A 23,007-nucleotide genomic window follows, 5' to 3' on the forward strand; every position below is an offset into this window, starting at 1 on the left:
GATGTATCATTTTATTTTTGTCAATGGAAGTTCCATACAGTTCGGCGCAACCGTTTGTAAAATCTATGAACAGAATGTATGGCAGCATGACTAGCAACCAATCATTGTTGCAGAACCAGAGAGCACAGATACACTATTATTACTGGACTGGGAACGCTATTTGACCCAATAACAGAAGCATGAACGTTAAAAACATTCATAAGCAACATATCTGCAGTTAATCGTACTAATCAAACGCAGAAACTTTACAAACTTCAGCAGAAGGCGAGAAATGAATCAAGGTTCCAATGCAAATCAAGCTGCAAGCATGAAGTGAAAAGATAGCACACAAAAGTTCCAGGTCGCGTATACACTAGACGTCAGCTCATAGCAGTTTGCCTTCCTTGATCCATCGGACCATTCACGCACCACAATCAACATGCTGATTGCAACATGTACAATAGCAAACCTGCGGGCAATGCTCAATGGAATCTCAAGTTCTGATTCATATTATTCAGGAGGGATGCCAAATCAGGCTCCATCTTCCTGAGGAAATTTCTCCTCTGCTTGATGCATAAAAGCCTGTCGTATACACACCACGGAAAGCTGATAAGATGTGGTCGATCGTATCCTTCATTGTAGCTGCCCCAGTACTGTGGGTGATAAGTAACATGATACCAAGCTGAGGCCTTGGCCTCTATGGCATCTTGACCAATTCCATCCTCGCCCGTGCTCATCTCGTTGAACCATGACCTAGCTTCTTTCCTCAAAGATCTCACTGCCATTCTTATTGCATCAGCATCACTGCTCTTGGTGAAATTCTTTGCCATCTTAAGAATACATCCACTGATTATCTCAGCTTCACTTTTTATGCCATAGTGGTCCATAAGATTACACAACTTGAAATCATACTCTTCCTTAAACTCTATAGCCTCAGAAATGTAATCCTTATAGCCATCAACAATCAAATCAGTGTCATAAGACCGTCTTGCCACATCCCTTGTAAAGTGCTTTATGTGAGGTGTGTGCTTCTTTATTTCTCTGTAGAGCTTCCCGATCACACCACTCGATTCATAGGTGACTTTGTCGAGCTTCTCCATAAAATCAGGATACTCCTTGACACGTAGCTCAGGTGGAATCAGAGCCGGCACTCCAGTCTTTGGGAAATCAACAGCTACAGAGAAGAGCTTGGCAAGTTCAATACACGGCAAACTTTCAGCCTTCAGAGGTTCTTTATCTGCAAAGACCACATGTGCATTGGCAATAATCCCCAGACTCTCATTAACTATGTAGTTTGTGAAATACTCCTCAATTTCCTGCGCAATATAACAAGATCGATCATTTCAAAGCATGATATGAGATATGTTCACGAGTTGAAGATGATTCTGTCTATTTGAATATAACTGCACCACGAGCACAGAAAGTTAAACTCCGAGATATGACAAAATACTAGAAGAATGAGAACAATGCCAATGCGAAAGTAACTCAGACCAACACACAACCTAGCGGTAGCATTGATGCAACTAGATTAACTGTTAGCAACAACGCCATGGAAGATGAATGGTTTTAAATTAAAAACTACCTCGATTGTAACATCATGATCTAATGTTTCTGCAGGCGCTGGAGTATAGTCCATAGGATCCCTCATACGACATGGAATCAGAGATTGGTCCCAAGAAACAAAATATATGTCCCCATCAAGATCACTTCCTGAACACTCATTAGGGTGCGGCCTGCATCCATTAATACCAGAATCCAAAACAGGTTTAGAGAAGAAAGGTTATATAATGCAAGGATTAGCATCCACGTAAGCATAAATGGACAGCATCATATCCATAAGTAATATCAAAGTAAGTAATGAAAAGGTTAAGCAATCTAAAACTTTTAACTTGGCATGCAGTTTCATTCAAAAGATTTCTATTGGTGCAAACATATGAAACCAAGAATTAAAATGCCCCAAGAAAACAGCTTGTTGAAAATTACTAGAAAACATGAAAGTATATTGTTAAAATACTTGCCTTGGTCCCTGCTGTGGAAAGACAACACAATCAAACATGTGGTGCAGATCAGGAACATCGACAGCATGGAGAACCCGTACATCACCGGGGTGGAGGCAAGGATTCTTGGCAACGACTACTTTTCCTGTTAAAACAAATTTGCCATGGTCATCTGCACAGTAAGAAGCTTGAACGAATACCTGACCATACTTCAGTGTGCGGGTTTCATCCAAGCATCCCATCATTGCCCGCCCTTGTGGGATGAATATCCTTGACTTCGTTTTCAGTTCTAGCAGCTTGGATGCTCTAAAAGTTTGTAGCAGCATGGAAAGATATGGTTCATGATCGGGCTGGTAGCCACATGACAACAATTCCTTAACTACATTAGTTACTTCTCCCATGGGCATAAGTTCAATTGCTTCAATAGCAGCCTGTGGTTCAGTTACCATTCTGTTCAACTGCCTGATAGCTTCCTCCTGCTTCAGTTCAAAGACATTACCACTAACTCCGAGTGTCGAGAGAAGAGTAATCAACTGTCGGTTCAGGAAACATGGCTGGTACTTGCTGTATGCAAGGACATCGAGAGTGATATTTTCAGACTGGAACTTTGACATGCTTTTTCTCAAAGAAAGCTTACGATTTGATCTTGGATCAACAGCGACGACACCTTTGTAACCACCATACCTTATCTGAAAAACTGAAGGAGCAAAGCGTTTCAATTTGCACTTCATAGCCACCTCCAGTGCAAAATTAGCTGAAATCTTTCCAACTCCATCAGAGAATATGTATTTCGTGCCATTTGTTATATCTGGAATTTCTTCCACCTCATACTTGTGTACCTTTAAAGTTTCTGTTGAAGAACTAAAAGATTGACCAAGCCTCGCAGCATATTTTGCCACATTTCTGATATTGCGGAAGTCCCCCATCCACTTCCTGATGTCACTCGCAGTCAATCCTGGCCGAGAAGCAAACATCCATGCTGAGTTATCTCGGAGCTGGCTTGAGGAAAAGGCAAGAAACTCGAAGTGCTTGTCACCAATACTGATGCCATTTGAAAGGACTGACAGAACTCTATTATACAGAGCAGTTCTCCTGGCATCATTTCCAGAAGCAGAACGAGGTGACAAATCAACAGAACGGAGCTTCTCACAGTCCTCATCAACAAATGAAATCCGAAGGAAATTATCTAAATCAGCAGAGAAATGTCGTACAACACGATTGGAGACATTTATCTCAGGTCCATAAAAATACACTTTAGCAGGGGTAACTTGCACCCTGTGGACATAAACCAATCCATCATCCAGAGAAATATTAGATGATCTTTGCAGTGCATAGCGCAATTTCCGAATTCTTGAGTATTGCACAGATAACCAATTTGTTGGATTCAAACAGGTGCTTCTCAAGTATGACATCTTTAAAAGTGCGCGCTTTATATGGTCAATAGGTATAACTTTTGGGCTAACATAATGGAAGAAGTTGTCATCAACTGTTGGCCCACTGAGTGTCCCATTCTGAACCAAATTATTGACTTTGAAGAGTATCTCATAAGGGACCTCTATGTACTCAGGAGATTTCACAATTGGAACAAAGTAGTTACCACATGAATATGAATACCCTTTCTGACATTCAAAGTCAAGATTGTGCTCTTTATAGTAAACAAAGTAGTCAGCAATGTTTGGGAGCTCACACTGTTGTGGCACCTCCAGACAGAGAATAGATGATTGGCCGATGCTAGCTGATGGAGTAAAATCAATTGTCCTGGTCCATTGTTCATCTGTGTCATCCCTAAACCAGTTGAAGAAAGGATCCTCATACATAAGATCTGAACAGCGTGGTAGCAATTCATAAATTTTAGGGGCTGCCTGAACCTGAAACATGACAAAAGCTGAGTATATCTGAACTCTAAAGCTCAAAACTTTCACCAAATAGCAGCATTTCTAAGTAGCTGAAAAATTGATAACTGGCTAGTGACTTGTGTGGTGGATCACTGATTGGATGGGTGTAATGTTAGAAATTAGAAATATGCTAAACATAATCTTTGTTGACTGGATTTCCCAGTATACTAGAAAGGATAGAGCCATAAGAAGAAAAGGTTGCCTGAATGAAAAGGTGTGCAGTTCATAGATAAAAATACAAAGAAAAAAAAGGAAAATGCGAAGACAAGAAGGACATTAGTAAGAAATAACTCATCAATTAGTCAGTAGTGCAGTTCATTCTTTTAGTAGGAAATGCTTACATCAATTAGTGTAGAAACACCACACACCCTAATCAGGGGGGATGACCTTCATTATATATCCTAATAGGCTAGGGTTACAATGTACAAGGCCAATGGGCCGTACGCCCAATATGGGCTGTTACTATTAATTCTAACACCCTCCCTCAGTCTAAGCGGGAGTGTCACGAACACAGAGACTGGACCTAAAGTCAGTGAACAACTGTACAGGTAACCCTTTGGTCATAATGTCCGCGAACTGATGAGACGATGGAACATGGAGCACCCGAACCTGTCCCAAAGCAACCTTCTCACGGACGAAGTGAATATCTATCTCAATATGCTTCGTGCGACGATGATGAACTAGACGATCGTCGCCGAAGAGATGGGTGCGTGAAGCTCCTGAAGTAACTGACGAAGCCAACAAGTCTCAGCCACAGCATGCGCTACAGCACGATACTCAGCCTCCGCACTCGAACGAGAGACCGTAGTCTGTCGTTTGGAGGACCAAGAGACTAAGTTGTCGCCGAGAAAGACACAGTAGCCTGAAGTGGAACGCCGAGAGTCTGGACAACCAGCCCAATCAGGGTCGGAGTAGGCGGTCAAGCTGGTGATGCTGCCTGTGCCGATGTGAAGCCCGGTGGACAGGGTGCCCTTGACGTACCGTAGGACACGCTTGAGCATCGCAAGATGAGGCTCTTGCGGGTCGTGCATGAAGAGGCAAACCTGCTGAACTGCATAGGCGAGATCCGGACGAGTCAGCGTGAGATACTGTAGAGCACCGGCGAGGCTGCGATATTGAGTGGCATCCGCCACCGGAGCGCCGTCCGTAGCAGAGAGCTTGGCATGAGTGTCCACAGGGGTCGCTGTAGAGTGGCACTCAGCCATGCCGGCGCGCTGGAGCAGGTCCACAGCGTACTGGCGCTGGGAGAGGAAGAGGCCATCAGCAGACCGCGTGACAGAGATCCCGAGGAAGTGGTGAAGAGCCCCGAGATCTGTCATGGCGAACTCGGAGTGAAGGAGCTCGGTGATGCGACGAAGAAGCGAGGTCGACGATGCTGTCAGGATGATGTCGTCGACGTAGAGCAGCAAGTAGGCGATGTCGGCACCCGCTTTGTAAACAAAGAGGGACGTGTCGGAGGTCGAAGCAGTGAAGCCGGACCGCTGTACGAAACCGGAGAACCGCTGGTGCCACGCCCTGGGCGCCTGCTTGAGTCCTACAAGGACTTTTGCAGGAGACAGACATGGTCAGGAGCTGCCGGGTCGACGAAGCCGGGCGGCTGCTGGCAGTAGACCGTCTCGTTCAGATGGCCGTGAAGAAAAGCGTTCTTCACGTCCAGCTGATGTATCGGCCAGGAGCGAGAAGCGGCGATGCTGAGGACGACCCGGATGGTGGCCGGTTTGACAACCAGGCTGAACGTCTCGTCGTAGTCGATGCCGTACCGTTGCGAAAAACCACGAACGACCCATCTGGCTTTGTGACGAGCCAGAGAGCCGTCAGCACGATACTTGTGCTTGAAGACCCACTTGCCGGTGATGACGTTGGCACGAGGCGATCGAGGGACGAGACGCCACGTGCCATTGTCCACGAGCGCCTTGTATTCGTCGACCATTGCCGCGCGCCAATTTGCATCGGCAAGCGCGGCGCGAGAGTTGCCTGGCAGCGAAGAAGCTAGGCTGGAGGCCGCCGCAGTGAAGCCATACCGCTGCATAGGTGGCGGCAGCGAACCCGTCCGGGAACGAGTCTCCCGTGCAGGAGGCTCTGGAGCCTGGGGTACCGCCGCCTGCGGCGCTGGGGCCGGAGGTACCTCCGGCTGCGGACGACGGCTGTAATGGAGGCCATACCGCTGCCGGGTAACAGCAGCGGGAGCCACGGCGGAAGCCGGGGCGCCGGCACCTGCTGGCGGAGGAGATGCCGAAGTCGAAGGGGCAGGCGTAGCCTGCCGGGGCGCCTAGGGCAGCCGGTAGGCGACACCGTGCCACAGAATGGCAGGGTCCAGCCCGACGGGGTCGCTGGCATCGTCGGATGCAAACGAGGCAGGTGCAACCGAGGCCCGCGAGTGCCGAAGGTCTGAGGTAGACAGGGCAGGCGCGGGGAGAATATCCTGTAACAGAAAATCAAAAGAATCCGATCGGGGCTTGGAAGCCGCAAACGGAAAGTGAGTCTCATCAAAAACGATGTGGCGAGAGATGATGATCTTGCGAGTGGAAAGATCAAAACACTGGTAGCCTTTCTGGGAAGGAGGGTATCCGAGGAAGACACGCTGCTGAGCGAGGAGACAATTTGTGGGGAGTCGTGGCAGTGAGGTTCGGATAGCACAGGCAACCAAAAACTCGAAGGATGGAGTAGTCTGGCATCTTGCGGTGAAGAAGATGATAGGGAATACCATTATGTATGGACGATGAGGGCCGCCGGTTGATTAGAAACACAGCGGTGGAGAGGGCTTCGACCCAATAGGATGGAGGCATGGCGGCATGAATCAGAAGCGTGCGAACAGCATTGTTCAGTGTACGAAGCATCCGCTCAGCTTTGCCGTTCTGGGCAGATGTGTATGGGCACGAGGTGCGAAGCAGGATGCCGTGGCCAGCCAAGAAGGTAGCTGTGGCAGTGTTGAGGAACTCGGTGCCATTATCTGCCTGAAAACAGCGCACAGGAAAACTGAACTGTGTGTGAGCGTAAGCAACAAACTGAACAATGTGTTCATGAACTTTGGATTTATGGCGAAGAGGGAACGTCCAACAATAATGAGTATAGTCATCAACTAGCACAAGATAAAATTTATAACCAGAAATACTTGAAACTGGAGAGGTCCAGACATCACAATGAACGAGTTCAAAAGGTGCAGATGTACTAGAAACCGAACTAGCAAATGGCAGCCTAGCGTGTTTGCCTAGCTGACAGGCATGACAAATGCGGCGAGCTGCTTTATTACACTGGATAGCTGATAGTTTATTTAGAGTGTTGACGACGGCGGGTGCGGGATGACCAAGACGAGAGTGCCACAACTCCGGGGAGACGACAGCGACATGGCAGCGAGGTGGCATGTGATGTGGAATGGTGTAGAGGTCTCCGTTGCTATTGCACCGAAGGAGGACCGTCTTGGTCTGAAGATCCTTAATAGAAAAACCGGAGGCGTCAAACTCAATTGAACAGTTATTGTCGCGAGTAAGCTGGCGAACAGATAACAGATTATAAGTGAGTTGTGGAGCGACAAGAACATTATCAAGATGAAAGGGACGATTAGCTATTTGTATAAGAGAAGTGCCACGACTAAGAATAGGAATTGATTGGCCGTTGCCGACCGTAATGGAGGACGGTGGCGACGGGAGACGGGAAAGTAAAAATACCGTCGTTGGAGGACATGTGGGATGTCACTCCGCTGTCCATGACCCAGGGTGGAGACCCACCTTGAACCGCCATCTAGTTGAGGGCGGCAATCAGGCTGGTCGGATCCCAGCTGCCTGGAGGCCCATACGCTGGAGGACCGCCGACAGTGGAGAACTGAGGCGGCGCGAAGGCGGTGTGTGCCTGTGGAGGAGGCGCGGGTGGCGCACCCCACTGCTGCTGCTGCTGAGGTGGCCACTAAGCGGCCCAAGGGTTATAGCAAACCCAAGGGCCGGCCGGCTGAGGAGCCTGACACCCGCCGAAACCGCCACCTTGCTGCTGGTTGCGCCCGCTGCCGCCACTGCCACGGCTGCCATTGCCACCGCGCCCACCCTTGCCCTTGCCCCCCTTGCCTTTGCCATCGCCCCCACGATTGGTGGACGCAGAGGAGGTGGTCCGGCAGGATGGCGACGTGCAGGAGGAGGTGGTGGAGGTGGCAAGAGCTGAGGCCGAGGCCTCGTAGCCCGCGGTGTCAAGGCGGAGTTCCTTGACGCGGAGCATGTTGGTGGCAGACGTGAAGTCGGGAAGCGGCGATGAGTTGGCGATGATGTCGGCGGAGTTGGCGAAGCGGGACTTGAGGCCGCGCAGAAGATTGAGCACGAGCTGCTCGGGGGAGATGGTGTGACCGACCTCCCGTAGAGCGTTAGCGGTGCGCTTCATCTGCTGGGCGTAAGCGTCGATGGAGAGGTCGCCCTGGGATAGGTTGTGGAACTCCTGCTGGAGGACGACAGCGCGGGACTCCTTGTTCGCCTGGAACAGGGCCTCGATGGAGACGTACAGAGCGCGCGCATCCTGATCGGGCTCCATGGCGAGGTCGAGGACAGCGTCGTCGACGGAGCCATACATCCAACCACGGATGCAGGCGTCGGACTGAGACCACGTGGGATCAGCCGGGCGCGCGACCCCCGTGCCATCGATGTGGCCGAGCAGCCCGTACTTGGCGCAGAGGGCGGTGAAGAACGCCTTCCACTTGGAGTAGTTGGGGCGCTCAAGACTGAGGGCGATCGGCACGTGCTGCTTCACGTTGACGGAGGCGTAGGCGGCGAAGATGGGAGGAGCAAGGGCATCCCCCAAAGCGCCAGAGGTCTGGGAGCCCAGGACGCCGAAGGTCGCCTGGGAAGCCCAAGGGCTCGTCATGGAGACTGGGCGGCGCAGCTGATCAGATGCGCGGCGGAGGCGGCGCGATCGGAGCAGAGGCGTGGCAGTAGCGGGCGGCCAAAGCGGCGGCGCGGCTTACAAGGCGGCGGCGCGACTGGAGTCGGGCGGCCGGGTGGTGCGGTGGCGCACGCCCTCGGGGAGGGCGCACGGGCAGAGGAGGCGCGCCGGGAGCGGGCGGCCAAGGCGGCGGCGCGGCTGACAAGACGGCGGCGCGACTGGAGTCGGGCAGCCCGAGGCAGAGGAGGCGCGCCGGGCAGAGGAGGATGCCGGGAGGAAAGAAGCGGAAGATAGGAAGGAGCCCAAATTAGGGACCGGGAACAACGTCTGATACCATGTAGAAACACCACACACCCTAATCAGGGGGGTGACCTTCATTATATAGCCTAATAGGCTAGGGTTACAATGTACAAGGCCAATGGGCCGTACGCCCAATATGAGCTGTTACTATTAATTCTAACAACTAGTTCTGTATCTTTCAGAGGATTAAGAAATCTTATATGACTGGATTGCTTAGTAAGTTAGTATGCTAGAAAAGATATAGCTATAAAAAGGAAAAGGTTGCCTAAATGTAAAGGTGTACAATTTATAGACTTGTACAAAGAAAACAGGAAGATGTATAAGATAAGACAGACATAAGAAATAACTCATTCTTGTACTCAGTAATGCTCTGTATCTTTCAGAGGATTAAGAAGGTAGAACCTAAAAAAATGCAGTTAAAATGCCCAATAAAGATGCACTGTACAAGAAACCAACCTGAAACAAAAGGAACTTTGTCCGTGACCTATAAGCAGGTGGACGATGAAGCTGCATCTCCCATATACTCTCATAAGAAAGTTCAAGTTTATATTTAATAAGGTTGTAGGAGAGGTAAAAGTACATCTTTTTCATATCAAATCCAAATTGAACCGAAACATTCCTTGCACTAAAAAGGCCAGACAGAATGTTTTCCTTAACCAAGCAACCCAAATGCAGCACTGTGTCGTCCAGAGAAAACATTGCAATTCTTGGTCTTGGAACAATGTCACGATCAGCAGGTCTGACTTTCAGATAAAAGCGTCCACTCCGGAGAACATTTCTTTGGGCTGCATTTTCTACCAATGAAGCACTTTCCTGTGTCTGGAACTGAACTATAGCAAACGCCTTTGAGGTTGCAGTGATGTTCTTTGGATGCCTGAGCTTGAGAGCATAGATGGTTCCAGCACCGGCAATTCGCTCCAAAAAATCCTTGACATACTCGGCACTGTCAGTTAAAGCAAATCCTGACACCTGAATAGTCCTGCCCATGGTGCATATCACAACTACAACAGAAGTTGTGATAAAATCAATTAGTCATTAGGGAGGACACATAGCTCCGGATATATAAGGCAGACCTAGTCTTCAGGAACCACATATTTTACTTGTTTCTTACTCCTTGTAGATTTTACATTAAGCAAACAAGGACATATGAAAAGCAGAAACATAAGCATGCAAAACCCTCGCTGGTTTACTGGAGTTTAGTGATACTGGGACTCTGTATTTGGATATTTGGGTATCTGATTCTATATTGGACATAATTATATCTTACAAAATTAAATTGTCCCATGTTCAACTCAGGAACCTAAATCATGGCAATGCAGTAGCATAATCATGGCGAGACAACCAAACACGGAAAGACCCCTCTTCAGTAAACAAAAACAAGCAGACACCACTCCTGTAACTGATCTGCAGATCATGTTTCGTTCAGAGCAATAAAGTTTTCACCAAATAAAACGATCGTTGATCATCATCAGAGATCAGACACGTGCGTAACCCCCAACTTCTCCACTGCTGCCTTCTCCGCATTCAATCCTCCTCAAAAATAAATTGTGAAAATTCTAAAAAGGAAAAAATAAGAAGGGTCATCACATTCACATCTATTATTAGCACCTCTCGTAGCTGAAAAAACTCCACTTAAACACCCTAAAAGCCTTCCTCCCACGACTAAACCTCCACGGAAAAACCTGGCATTACCGCCAGATCACCCTCCTGGCGCCACCTGGAAGGTCGGAAAAGGCACGCAGCTCCGCAACAAATCCACCGATACTAACAGGGGCAACTTAAAACTCCTATTGGCTAAAACTTGCAGCACCCAGTGCAGACTGAAGACACGCACCCGCAAAGAGGGAGAGGCGAGATTCCGCGACCCCGCGCTCTCTCCGGCGAGCCGGAGGCGGCCGGGGACGGGAAGTGGGGAGGTAGCGCAAGAGATCGCACCTTCCTTCTGTTGCGCTGCCCGCCGATTAGAGCGCGATGGTCTTTTTTTTTTTGGCCAACAACAATGGGTGACAGCGTGAGTGCGGACTGCGGAGGGAGACTTGCGGTGGAGTGGGTCAATGTGCACGTAACATTTAAACGTTGACGGGATGGTGGGCCCGGTGGTTCGGGGGTGAATTGGATAGTTCGGGACTCCGGAAATCGGGCCTATAAAATTTTAAAGGCTCGTTTTTAAAAAATTTAAAAGATAGATGACTTACAGAATTCATCAAGAATTCATGATTAGAATTTTTTAAAATCGGACTTTCAAAATCAACCAGAAGCTAAAACTAATGGAGCCAATAGTTTTATTATGAGAGTACTACTAAGGAGTCACATGTACAACAACCACCCTGGATAAATATTAGTATAGAGTAACATGCGTACTTTAAAATGTTATGGAATATTTTATTGCTAAAATGATGTATAGTCATTTGATATGCTTGAAAAGAGAAGTGATTGGATATAGGGATGAAGTGGTAAGACCATTTAAATGAGAAAAAAGAATGTGTGAAAGGCAAGTTAAGACATTTCTAAAAACCGTTAAAGAAGTATGTATGTTGTAAATGGAGATTGTGTTTTTCTAAGCTTTTAACCTTAGATAGACCACCGAGTTGATTTGAAACTTTGGCATATATGTAACATTTTGTTTACGAAACATGAAAATGGTCATGTTTAGTTTTCATGTATTTTCACTTTTCACCTAACTTCAGTCCGGAACTTATTGGACGGATGGGTTGTAGTCACTCTCTAACAAGTATAACCTAAAATCGTTGTGCGTCCCTGGTATACTCCCTCGAAAGATCCTTTGTTTTAGAAAATATATTCTTGGTAACAAACCTAACAAATTCTTGGCAAGAAGTCGCATCTTATTCCAAAAGGAAAACAACAAGAGTGGGGTCCTCTTAAAAACAAGCTTTTATCGCCCATTTGCAACCGAAGACGATCAAGGACATGATGGCCGTGTTGTCTGTAGCGTGTTTCCACCAATGCAAGATCGACAACGAAAAGGCAACGAGCAGCGATCCCCGATCCAAAGCCAAAACCTCTGCATACAACAAGGACGAAGGGCCACCAAAAGAAGCAGCTGGGATTCTGAAGATTCCTGCTTCCACTCACTGCCTAGAGCATTGACTTGACTTGTGCTGACTGTACAGAGGGATAGGGCCAGAGGCGCTTGCAGGCGAAGCAACCACAGCCCATTCGCTTCAATGCTTCATGCAGTGTTGCGTACTGGAAGCAGAGGAAAAAGGACAGGAAAAGCCAGGAAAAGAGGAAGCAAATATTGGGTGCGAAGAGGCCAGGACAAAGAAATGTAAAAGAGGGACCAAGAGTCCAAGATGCCTCATGCTCTCTAAAAAGGAATCCCCACCAGTCAAGCCCCCGCGTCGCCCTCTAGACTCGGGAGGCTAACCGCCGAACCCTATCTGCCGCCCACCTTCCCCCTTCCCCGCCCTCGCCGTCGCCGGAGGAGCTCACCGGAAGTCCGCGCGGCTCCTAGGATGGCGGCGGGCCAATCGACAGAGGGGCCGCCTGTGTGCACCAGATCTAGGCGGGAGCGGTGCACGGCGGCGGCGGCGGCGGCTGTGATAGCGCCGCGCGGTGGCGCGCGGCTCCCTAGGATGGCGGTGACGATGCTCTCGCCCAAGGGGCTCGCATGCGCCGCTGCGCGGGGAGGGTGCTCGGCAGCCAGGTGCGGCGGGACTAGCACGGGGAGGCTGCCAGTTGGGGGCGCGGCGCTCGGCGGCTGAGGTACTCTGGATCCGGCCCTCCCGCGGCTGCAACTGTGGCCGCTGCTAGCCCTTGTAGATCCGGCCGAGGTCTGTTGCCGGCTGGTGGCGGTGGCAACCGGGGGCCGGCGCCCTCGAAGTGCGGCGTGGTTACATGAGCGGTGGGGTCAGGTCCGGCTCTGCGTGGCATGGTTGGAGGGGGTGGCGGGTGACGCAGCTGTACCCGGCACGTTGACACCCTTCTAAAGGGGCTTCTGTAGGGCAGCGGGACAGCGGCGTTGGCGGTGTAGATTGGCGGGGGCTTCGTGATACCGCATCCATGCTAGAGGGTTGTTGGGCGAAAGCTTTGGCAACGGCGATGCTGTTGGGTGCCATTCCCTATTGGGGGCGTCGTGTTTCCTCTCTAGCATGTCTTCATTGGGTGAAAACCTGATCCTCGGACGTGCGACGGCGGCGCCATTGGTGGGCACTCCCTTCCTGAAAGCATCGCATTCGATTTGTCGTCATGGCTAGGTTGCGGGGCGAGGGTTCGCTATTGGAAGTCGGAGCTGCTCTTCGTGGCCCACCATGGGAAGTCGGAGCTGCTGGCGGCCATGCTCGGCAACGATGACCTATAGCTGTGTGTCGTACTCAGCCGTATCGATTCGGGTGGTTAGCCCATCCGGTACCTTTTAGCATTCCAGCTGGCTAGTACATTATTTTTTTCATCTTAATTGAACGGCAGAGCTCTTGCCTTTGTTAAAAAAAAGAAAGTCCAAGATGCCTCCTGCTCCCCGTCTGCGTCCTACCCGACTACGCGCAAGCTGTTTGAACTGATAAAGGTCAACTAGTATCTGTCGCCAATAAACCAAGGCTGAAGGAACATCAACAGACTATACATCACGTTTCCTAAATCTGATATATTTAGAAAATGGAGGGAGTACACACGAAAAGATCAGCATTTTACACCGTTCAGTAAAACACGAGGAACAGCAAGGTTCCAATGAAAATCAGGCTACACGCATGAAGTGAAAAGGGAGCATCTGAAATTTCCAGGACATACACGCCTGAAGTCAGCTAGTAGCAGTTCGCTCATATTCATCGATCAGATCATTCATGTGCCACAATCAACAAGCTCATCATTAACGATTTAAGATATCTACAAGAGAGATTCTGTTGGCAATACTCAACAGAATTCCAAGGTCTCATCCATTTGTTTCATCTCCTTGACTGTATTCACATTTTGCTTCATTTGGAGCTAGGCCGGCACTTCATTTCAGGACCATCTTCCTTTTCAAATTTCTCCTCTGCTTGATACATACAAATCTGTCATACACACACCATGGAAAGCTAATAAGATGTGGCCGGTCATGGTGGTATCCTTTATTGTAGCAGCCCCAGTAATCTGGATGATAAGTAACATGATACCAAGCAGAGGCCTTAGCATCTAAGTCATCTTGACCGATTCCATTCTCGTCCATGCCCACCTCGCTGAACCAAAACATGGCTTCTTTCCTCAAAGATCTCGCCGCCATTCTGATTGCATCAGCATCACTACTCTTGGTTAAATTTCTTGCCATCTTTAGAATACATCCACTTATTATCTCAGCTTCACTTTTTATGCCATAGTGGTCCATAAGATTACCCAACTTGAAATCATACTCTTGCTTGAATTCTGTAGCCTCGGTAATGTAATCTTCATAGCCATCAATAATCAAATCGGAATCATAAGAACGCCTTGCCACATTCCTCGTGAAGTACTTTATGTGAGGTGTGTGCTTCTTTATTTCCCTGTAGAGCTTCCCGATTACACAATTCGAAATATAGGTGGCTTTGTCAAGCTTCTCCATGAAATCAGGATACTCTCTGACATGTAGCTCATGTGGAATCTGAGCTGGCAATCCTGTCTTTGGGAAATCAACAGCTACTGAGAAGAGCTTGGCTAGTTGAATACACGGTGCACTTTCAGCCCTAAGATATTCCTTATCGGCAAAGACTACATGCGCATTGGCAATAATTCCCAGACTCTCATTAACTATGTAATTTGTGAAGTACTCTTCTACTTCCTGTATGATATAATAACATTGATTTCGAAGCATGGTATGAGATCTGTTCGAACTTGAAGGTAATTTTGTGTGATGCATGGAACTGCAATATCACCTCAGCAAGTAAAGTTCTAAAACACAGGAACGCAGAGCAGGTAATAATTTAATTCAAATGGGAAAGTGAAGATTGCTAAATCATATATCTACTGGACAAGAATTGTTTTCACACACAAAAAAAAAGGAAAGGGAGAGATACTCAGAGAGATTAAGAACCATGTAAAAACTTAGGATAATTAGCAATTGAGCATCTTCTTCACATGAAAACTCATTGAAAACCATGGAACTCGAAGCAGGCAACATGGTGCATTTTGAGGAATACAATCAAGCAGAACACTGTTGTCTCTATGACATCAAATATAAATAAAAAATGACAAGCTATTTATATATCCAACCAATGGGAAATGTGTGGACTAACTTTATAAATCAATAAGAAATAGTTTTAAACTATGAAGGAACCATGTCAAAAGTGCCGCAAGAGGTCCCTGACTTCTCTCTACTAATATTTGAGAAGTCTGAGTCAAATTACTCAGAATTGAAGAAAACAGGTAGTAGAAGAGTAACTAAGATCAACAGATAGCAATGAAGGATCTTATTTGAATGTTTTTAAAAAAGTGACATACATATTGCAATGTAATTTCTCTATTTCGACCAGCAAATAAACAAGTCATAATTGTTATTAATAAGCACTTCTATTAAATAATTGCCCCAAGAGGGCAGTATATAGAGTACATGGGACTCTAGTAACGTATACATAAAGAATTCTATGCTCCTTACACTACCCCTCAAATGCAAGGAGGATGCAATAATGCTGCATTTGAAAGAGAGGACAATACTCCTAACAAAATTCATGCAAGACTCAAGAAAAAAATGGGATAAATAGTGGCATTCAAAAGTAGAACAACCAGGGCCATAAAAAAGCAGCACACAGTACAAAGCACAAATAAATGATAGCAGTGAGCCAGTGATGTCAGTAAATGAGCTTCTAGTATGAATGGCAACGAAGATGTTTTTCTAAGAAACTTATAATACCTCAATTTTAACGTCATGATCTAGTGTATCAGTTGGTGCTGGAGTATAGTCCATAGGCGCCACCATACGGATTGGGATCAGAGATTGATCCCAAGAAACAAAATATATGTCCCCATCAAGATCACTCCCTGAACACTCATTAGAATGCGGTCTGCATACATGAACCACAAATTTGAAAACTGAGGAGACAGAAGATAAAAATACAACATCCACCAAAGAATTAAAAAATGAACAACAAGACATGTCAAAAAGTGGTACCCACACTTGACTAGTAAAAAGGTTCTTCATCTAAAATGGGAGCAGGGTTAGGTTCTAAAATTTCAAATTGAAGTGTTATTTCATTAAAAGGATCTAATGGCAATCTAAAACTTCAACTTGACATGAGGTTTCATTCAAAATATTCCTATTGGTACAAACATATGTAACCAAGAATTGACATGTACCAAAAAAAGGGCTTGTTGAAAATTACTAGAAAACATGATAGTATATGTTAAAATACTTGCCTTGGTCCCTGCTGTGGAAAGAAAACACAGTCAAACATGTGGTGCAGATCAGGAACATCGACAGCATGGAGAACCCGTACATCACCGGGGTGGAGGCAAGGATTTCTGGCAACGGCTACTTTTCCTGTTACAATGAATTTGCGATGATCATCTGCACAGTAAGAAGCTTGAATAAATACCTGGCCGTACTTCAGCATGCGGGTTTCATCCAAGCATCCCATCATTGCCCGTCCTTGTGGGATGAATATTCGTGACTTTGCTTTCAGTTCTAGCAGCTTGGATGCTCTAAAAGTTTGTAGCAGCATGGAAAGATATGGTTCGTGATCAGGCTTGTAGTCACACAACAATTCTTTAACCACATTGGTTACTTCTCCCATGGGTATAAGTTTAATTGCTTTAATAGCAGCCTGTGGCTCAGTTACCATACTGTTCAACTGCCTCACGGCTTCCTCTTTCTTTAATTCAAAGACACTATCACCAACTCCAAGTGTTGAAAGAAGAGTAATCAACTGTCGATTCAGGAAACACGGCTGGTATTTGCTGCATGCAAGGACATCCAGAGTAATGTTTTCAGACTGGAACTTTAACATGCTTTTCCTCGAAGAAAGCTTCCAGTTTGATCTTGGGTCAACAGCAACAATACCTTTGTAACCACCATACCTTATTTGAAAAACAGATGGAGCAAAGCATTTCAGTTTGCACTTCATAGCCACTTCCATTGCGAAATCAGCTGAAATCTTTCCTACCCATCAGAGAATATGTACTTCGTGCCATTTGTTATATCTGGAATTTCTTCCACCTCATACTTGTATACTTTTAAGGTTTCTGTTGAGGAACTTTTAAGGTTTCTGTTGAGGAACTAAAAGATTGACCAAGTCTTGCAGCATACTTTGCCACATTTCTGATATTCCGGAAGTCTCCCATCCATTTCCTGATGTCACTTACAGTTAATCCCTGATGAGAAGCAAACATCCTTGTAGAGTTATCTTGAAGCTGGCTTTAAGAAAAGGCAAGAAACTCAAAAGCGCTTGTCGCCAATACTGATGCCATTGGAAAGGACTGACAGAACTCTATAGCACAGAGAAGTTCTCCTAGCAACAGTTCTTGAAGAAGAGTGAGATGACAAATCAGCTGAATGGAGCTTCTCAAAGTCCTCATCAACAAAAGAAACCTGAAGGAAGTTATCTATGTCAGCAGAGAAATGCCTCACGACACGATTGGAGAAATTTATCTCTGGTCCATAGAAGTAAACTTTAGCCGGGGTAACTTGCACCCTCTGGACATAAACCAATCCATCATCTGGACATATATGAGGTGATATTCGCAGTGTGTAGAGTAATTTGCAGATTTTTGAGTATTCAGCTGATAACCAATCTGTTGGATTCAAGCAGGCACTTTTCAAATCGGACATGTTAAAAAGTGCACGCTTTATATGATCAGCAGGTACAAATTTTGGGCTAACCAGACAGAAGAAATTGTTATCAAGCGTTGGCCCACTGAGGGTTCCAAGCTGAACCAAATGATTAATTTGGAAGAGTATCTCAAAGGGGACATCTATGTTATTAGGGGATTTCACAATTGGAACAATGCCAGTGCCACAAGAATATGAACGCCCATTCTGACACTCAAAGTCAAGATTGTACTCTTTGGAGTAAAAAAAGTACTCACCAATGTTTGTGAGATCGCACAGTTGCGGCAGCTCCAGACACAGAATAGACGATTGCCAATGCTAGCTGATGGAGTAAAATCAATTGTTCTGTTCCACTGATCATCTGTGTCGTCCCTAAAATAGTTCAAGGAACTGAAGGAAGGATCCTCAGACATAAGATCAGAAGAGGATTCATAAATTTTAGGAACCGCCTGAACCTGAAACATGATAAAACTTCTAAGTCTATGTAAATTCGGAAGTTTGAAAATTCCATCAAACAGAAACAATCATAAGTAATTAAAGAATTGGTTATGGAATACTATGGTGAATCACCAGTTGCTGGTAGGTTATTAAGGATTTAGAACAAAACTTGAAATCAGTTAAACCAGTTCATATCATTTTCGTTCCACCAAAACTCAAAAAATATGAAGAACTTCCGTAATAGTCTTGCATGGAAGTATGAAACGGCAGTACACTGGAAAAGATAGGATAGGCATAGAATTCATAAGCATGAAGACAAGGAAAATAGGAGGAAGATGGGACGACAAAAGAAATGTAGGAAATATCTCAAACTATTATAGTTATTAGTTACTATGCCTACTTCAATCAGTTAATTATGTTTAAAATGATAAAAGAAAAGGTGACACCTAACAAGAACCAAGCTAAAGTGTATAAGATGGTTACTTGTACAGAACCTACCTGAATCAGAAGGAACTTTGTCCGCGACCTATGAGCAGGTGGACGGTGAAGCTGCACCTCCCATCTACTCTCGTAAGATATTTCAAGTTTATAGTTTTTGTAATTGTAGGACAGGTAAAAAACAATCGTTTTCCTATCAAATCCAAACTTGACTGCAACTCCCTTTGCTTTCCAAAGAACACAGTACATTTTCCTTAACCAAACAACCAAAATGCAGGTCTGCATCCTCCAAACAAAACATTGGAACTCTTGGTCTTGGAATAATGTCGCGCTCCGCAGGTCTGACTTTCAGAAAAAAGCTTCCCCTCCTGAGTTCTTTTCTTTGAGCCGCATTCTCTACCAACGAAGCACTTTCCTGCGTCTCGAACTGAACTATAGCAAACGCCTTTGATGCTGCAGAGATGTTCTTTGGAGGCCTGAGCTTGAGAGCAAGGATTGTTCCAGGGCCAGAAATTCGTTCCAGAAAATCCTTGACAAACTCCGGACTGTCAGTTAGAGCAAAACCTGACACCTGAATAGTCCTGCCGCCCATGATGCATGTCACAACTACAACAAAATCAGTTCGTCATCAGGAAGGGGATATTGCTCGAGGTATAAGGCGATACTCTTCTGAAAACACACCCTCGCGTTAGAATTTACTTTAAGCAAAAGAAGTAAACAAGGACATATCCCAACTTAAACCAACCCCCAACCCCAACTACAGGTCTACAACCCAACACAAAAACGAAAAACCCTTCGCTCGGGGAAGGCCTGCAACTCCGCAACAGAATCGCTGACACCAAGAGAGCAGCCTATAAAGTTGCAACGACCAAACGCACCACGAAGAGGAAGCGGCAAGGTTCTGCGACCGCGCGCGGTCGCCGGCGAGCCGGAGGCGGGAAGTGGGGGAGCTGGAGCAGGATACCGCACCTTCAGTTCGCTGCTCGCCGGTGAGTGAGAGCGCGATGGTTTCGTCGCCGGACTGCGGCGGAGGGAGACTGGAGTCGATCAATGAATGTGCACGAAACATTTAAGAGGTGACGGGATGGAGGGGCCCCACGACTCGGGTAGGAATACGAAAGGGCCGGAGGTTTGGCGCCGTCGATTTTGTTCCGCGAGTGATGCTATCTGAATCTCGAGGCGCTGCGCGACAGTGGAGATAAAAACTGAAACTGGGGTAATAAAATCGAATGGAGTGGGGTGGGGTTTGGATGGGAGTGAAGGTGAAGCGTCACGAATTCATCTCGCAACTCTCGAGACCAACCAAACACTAGAGAATCTTGGAAACAATGAGAAGAATGCAGTCCACTAGAAGCACGCTTTTATCGTCCATGAATCGATGGCCATCTATTTAGCGCGTTTCCAGTTTCAGAAAGCAGCCTTTTTTTAACGCCCATAGCCAGCCCAGCCTCATGGCAGCAAATGACATGCTAGTGCGAGTAGCTTGGCATTGTGGCCTTTGATTCATTCGGTTTCAAGCGTCAGGGCATGGCTCCGCGGCTCGCGGCAACGATGGCATGGAGCCGGGACTCGGCCTCGGGAGAGATTCAGGATGCCGGGGACGACGAGCGGTCGGACAGACAGTGGAGGCCGAGGACGGGAGATGAAGCGTACGTAATCAGACATGCGACGGCGGAGGTGGAGCTCGGCGTGCATGAGCTGCAGCAGCTGTGACCATGGCGCTGGTGGAGGCCCAGGGCGCGCCCTGGACGACATCGAGCGGCACGTTGCGGCCGAGACGGAGCTGCGGGAGTCCCGGAGGCTGCTAGGCGAGGAGCTGCGGAGGGGGTTCAGTTGGGGTGGCCTGGCCTGGATGCGCCGCGGCGGCTGATTCTATCGGAAGCCCACCGTTCAATGGGCCGGGCCTGCACGGTCACGGATTGGGCTGAGTTCTGTTTCTTAATTGAGTTTCGAGGAATTTTTTTGAAAAAGGGATAAAAAATAAAATTCGGAAAAGGGGAGCCGGTTGGGAAAAATTCAAAAAATGGGTACCTCCCGCCCGTTGATCGGGCGGGAGACATGGGGCTGGGGACCTCCCGCCCATCCAGCGGGCGGGAGGTTCCCCGAGGGCCTCTTCGCAAATAAGAAAGTTATCTTATTCGCGAAGAGATCCCTGCGGGGGCATCCCGCCCATCCAACGGGCGGGAGGTGGTGCCGAGGGGCATTCCGCCCGTTGGTCGGGCGGGAGGTCCCCCCCGGCTATATAAGCCCCCACCTGCCCCTAAATTTCCATTTTATTCAGAAAAAACTAGAAAAAAAAAGAAAGGGAAGAGAAGAAGAGAGAAGAGGAAGCGGCGAAGCCCTGTTCACACGTCGATTTGGAGGTATATTCCCATTCTAGCCGTATAATTACTTGAAAATAACTATAATCTAGGAAATATTTCTTAGAATAGCTATGTTTTGAATAGTTTTTAGTATTTTTAATTGTTTTTAGTATAATTTATATTCTGAATAGTTTAGAATCTGGAAAATATAATCTGGGAATCGCTAAAACTTAGGGTCGTTGTGTATTAATATGTAGTATAACTAGTTTATTAATGATTGACGGATATGTCTTCCGAGAAGGGTATTTTCAGTATATATTACGGAGAAGGAAATGTGATTTATGGGCCGAATGGGGTAAATTTAAGTGAATTCAACTGTGCGGTCAGAGGAATTACCAGACCGCACGAGAGGAATTCATCGTCCGCGGGTGTACCTATCAGCGGGCGGGAGGTACCCATTTTTTAAAATATTCCCAACCGGCACCTCTTTTCCGAATTTTATTTTTTTAAAACCCTTTTTTTTTTAAAAAGTCGAGTTTCGAGTTCCCGATCACTAGAAGAAATGCATGTACCACCTTCCCGAGCCTTCTTTTCCCCAGCTACAGTTCTCAGCGGCGACTCACACACGATTCTTCTCCACCGCCGCCGATTCGTCCGCCTCTTCATCTCTGGTGCCCTCGTCGGCGTCAAATGAGGTAGAGGATTGGATGGATTGGCGGTGGAGTCGTTCAGCTCGTTAAGTTTCTACTAAATAGCTAGCTTACGTTAGGTCTTGTTTGGCATAGCTTTACCATTTCTTAAAAAACAACAGCTAATTGAAATTATTTTTAAAATCGTTTGACGGAACGTAGATCTACGAGAGAAATTGAGCGAACCATAGGTTTCCAGCTTCTCCTCCTTAGCGTAGGCTGAAAATAGCGTCATGCTTCATGGATGAAGCTACTGGAAAAATAATTTTTTGGCACAGCTTCATATAAAATTGTTTTAGCTCTTTCCGAAGCTGTGCTAAAGGAGCTCTTAGTTGTATAGCTTTCACGGTGTTCATGGTGACCACCGGTGCTTTTGTCCGGTGTCCATGGTGACTACCGGTGCTTGTGTACCTCCAGGGCTTCTTCGCCTACGACCTTGTGAGGTTTGTTCTTTTTCTGACTTAGGTTCTCGGGTTGGTTACTCCATTCCCTGTTTGGGCTCTTCGGTGTTTGTCGAATCGGCTCAGCTATGGAGGCGACTAGCGACGGATCCCGAATGTCGCGACACTGGCCGTCTGCCAGTGCGTTCAATGCTTCAAGTGTGCAGTTACTTGTTGACTGCACCACCCATTTTGGCATCCAAAACTGTTGTTACTTCGTTCGCATGGGTGTCGGCTTCGATCTTCCTCCTCGGTGATTCTCTATCGTCGATGGCGATGGAGGAATACTGAGCAGCAGCGGAGCCAGTCGGCGACGACGGGACAATGCAGTTTCTTCAAAAGGGCTGAATTGTAATCTTCCTTTTTCTTGGGAGCTCCGTTGTAAGGGAATGGATGTAATGTTACTTTTAATATAATAATAATAAGAATCCAACCCTTCCTTCTAAAAAGAAGAAATGCATGTAAACTTTTGTATAAAAAAACTAATGCCACCGGTTTCTCACGAAAAAAACTAGAAGAAATTGTCTTACATTTTTTCGAAAAAGTTATTGTCGGTACATACGGACAGGGGTACCTTCTGCTAGGGTGTCCAGACTCTTAGCGTCTCGTTGTCGCCTCACAGGAGAGGGCGCGATGGTGTCAGGCTCCAGCGTGTGCGCCAAGCGCATCGTGGTGGACGCGCGCCATCACATGCTCGGACGCCTATCCTCCATCATCGCCAAGGAGCTGCTCAACGTCCAGAAGGTCGTAATAGTCCACTACGAGGAGATCTGCATCTCCGCAGGCCTAGCCCGTTAGGGAGTCATCTGACAGTCTGTCCACCCTGATGGACACGAGATTATCCGTGACCTCACCCTTGTCCTCTGAGAGACGGGACGTACATCCCGGACCTGACAGCTGGGATCGAGGTCTCCGAACCTCCCCCCCCCCCCCCCCGAGC

The 23,007-nt window shown here is 47.1% G+C and overlaps 1 protein-coding gene and 1 pseudogene across 3 annotated transcripts; both read right to left on the bottom strand.

Annotated features, from left to right (window-relative positions):
• Positions 1-68: 68 nt before the first annotated feature.
• On the bottom strand, positions 69-11,063 carry LOC112887224 (probable RNA-dependent RNA polymerase 1). 3 transcript variants are annotated; one of them, XM_025953355.1, is made up of 5 exons: positions 10,964-11,063; positions 9,485-10,029; positions 1,998-3,844; positions 1,562-1,712; positions 69-1,295 (listed from the first exon to the last, which is right to left on the bottom strand). In XM_025953355.1, the coding sequence occupies exons 2-5, from the start codon at positions 10,013-10,015 to the stop codon at positions 462-464; spliced, it is 3,363 nt and encodes a 1,120-aa protein (XP_025809140.1). In that variant the 5' UTR covers positions 10,016-10,029; positions 10,964-11,063; the 3' UTR covers positions 69-461. The 3 variants fall into 3 exon arrangements, with proteins under 3 accessions (XP_025809140.1, XP_025809146.1, XP_025809153.1); XM_025953361.1 differs by having other exon boundaries at positions 10,863-11,007; XM_025953368.1 differs by lacking the exon at positions 10,964-11,063 and adding an exon at positions 10,721-10,737.
• A 2,841-nt stretch (positions 11,064-13,904) lies between these two features.
• LOC112875976 lies at positions 13,905-19,227 on the bottom strand (annotated as a pseudogene).
• Positions 19,228-23,007: the final 3,780 nt, after the last annotated feature.

The sequence above is a fragment of the Panicum hallii genome, chromosome 1 (assembly GCF_002211085.1).
Source record: "Panicum hallii strain FIL2 chromosome 1, PHallii_v3.1, whole genome shotgun sequence".
NCBI lineage: Eukaryota > Viridiplantae > Streptophyta > Magnoliopsida > Poales > Poaceae > Panicum > Panicum hallii.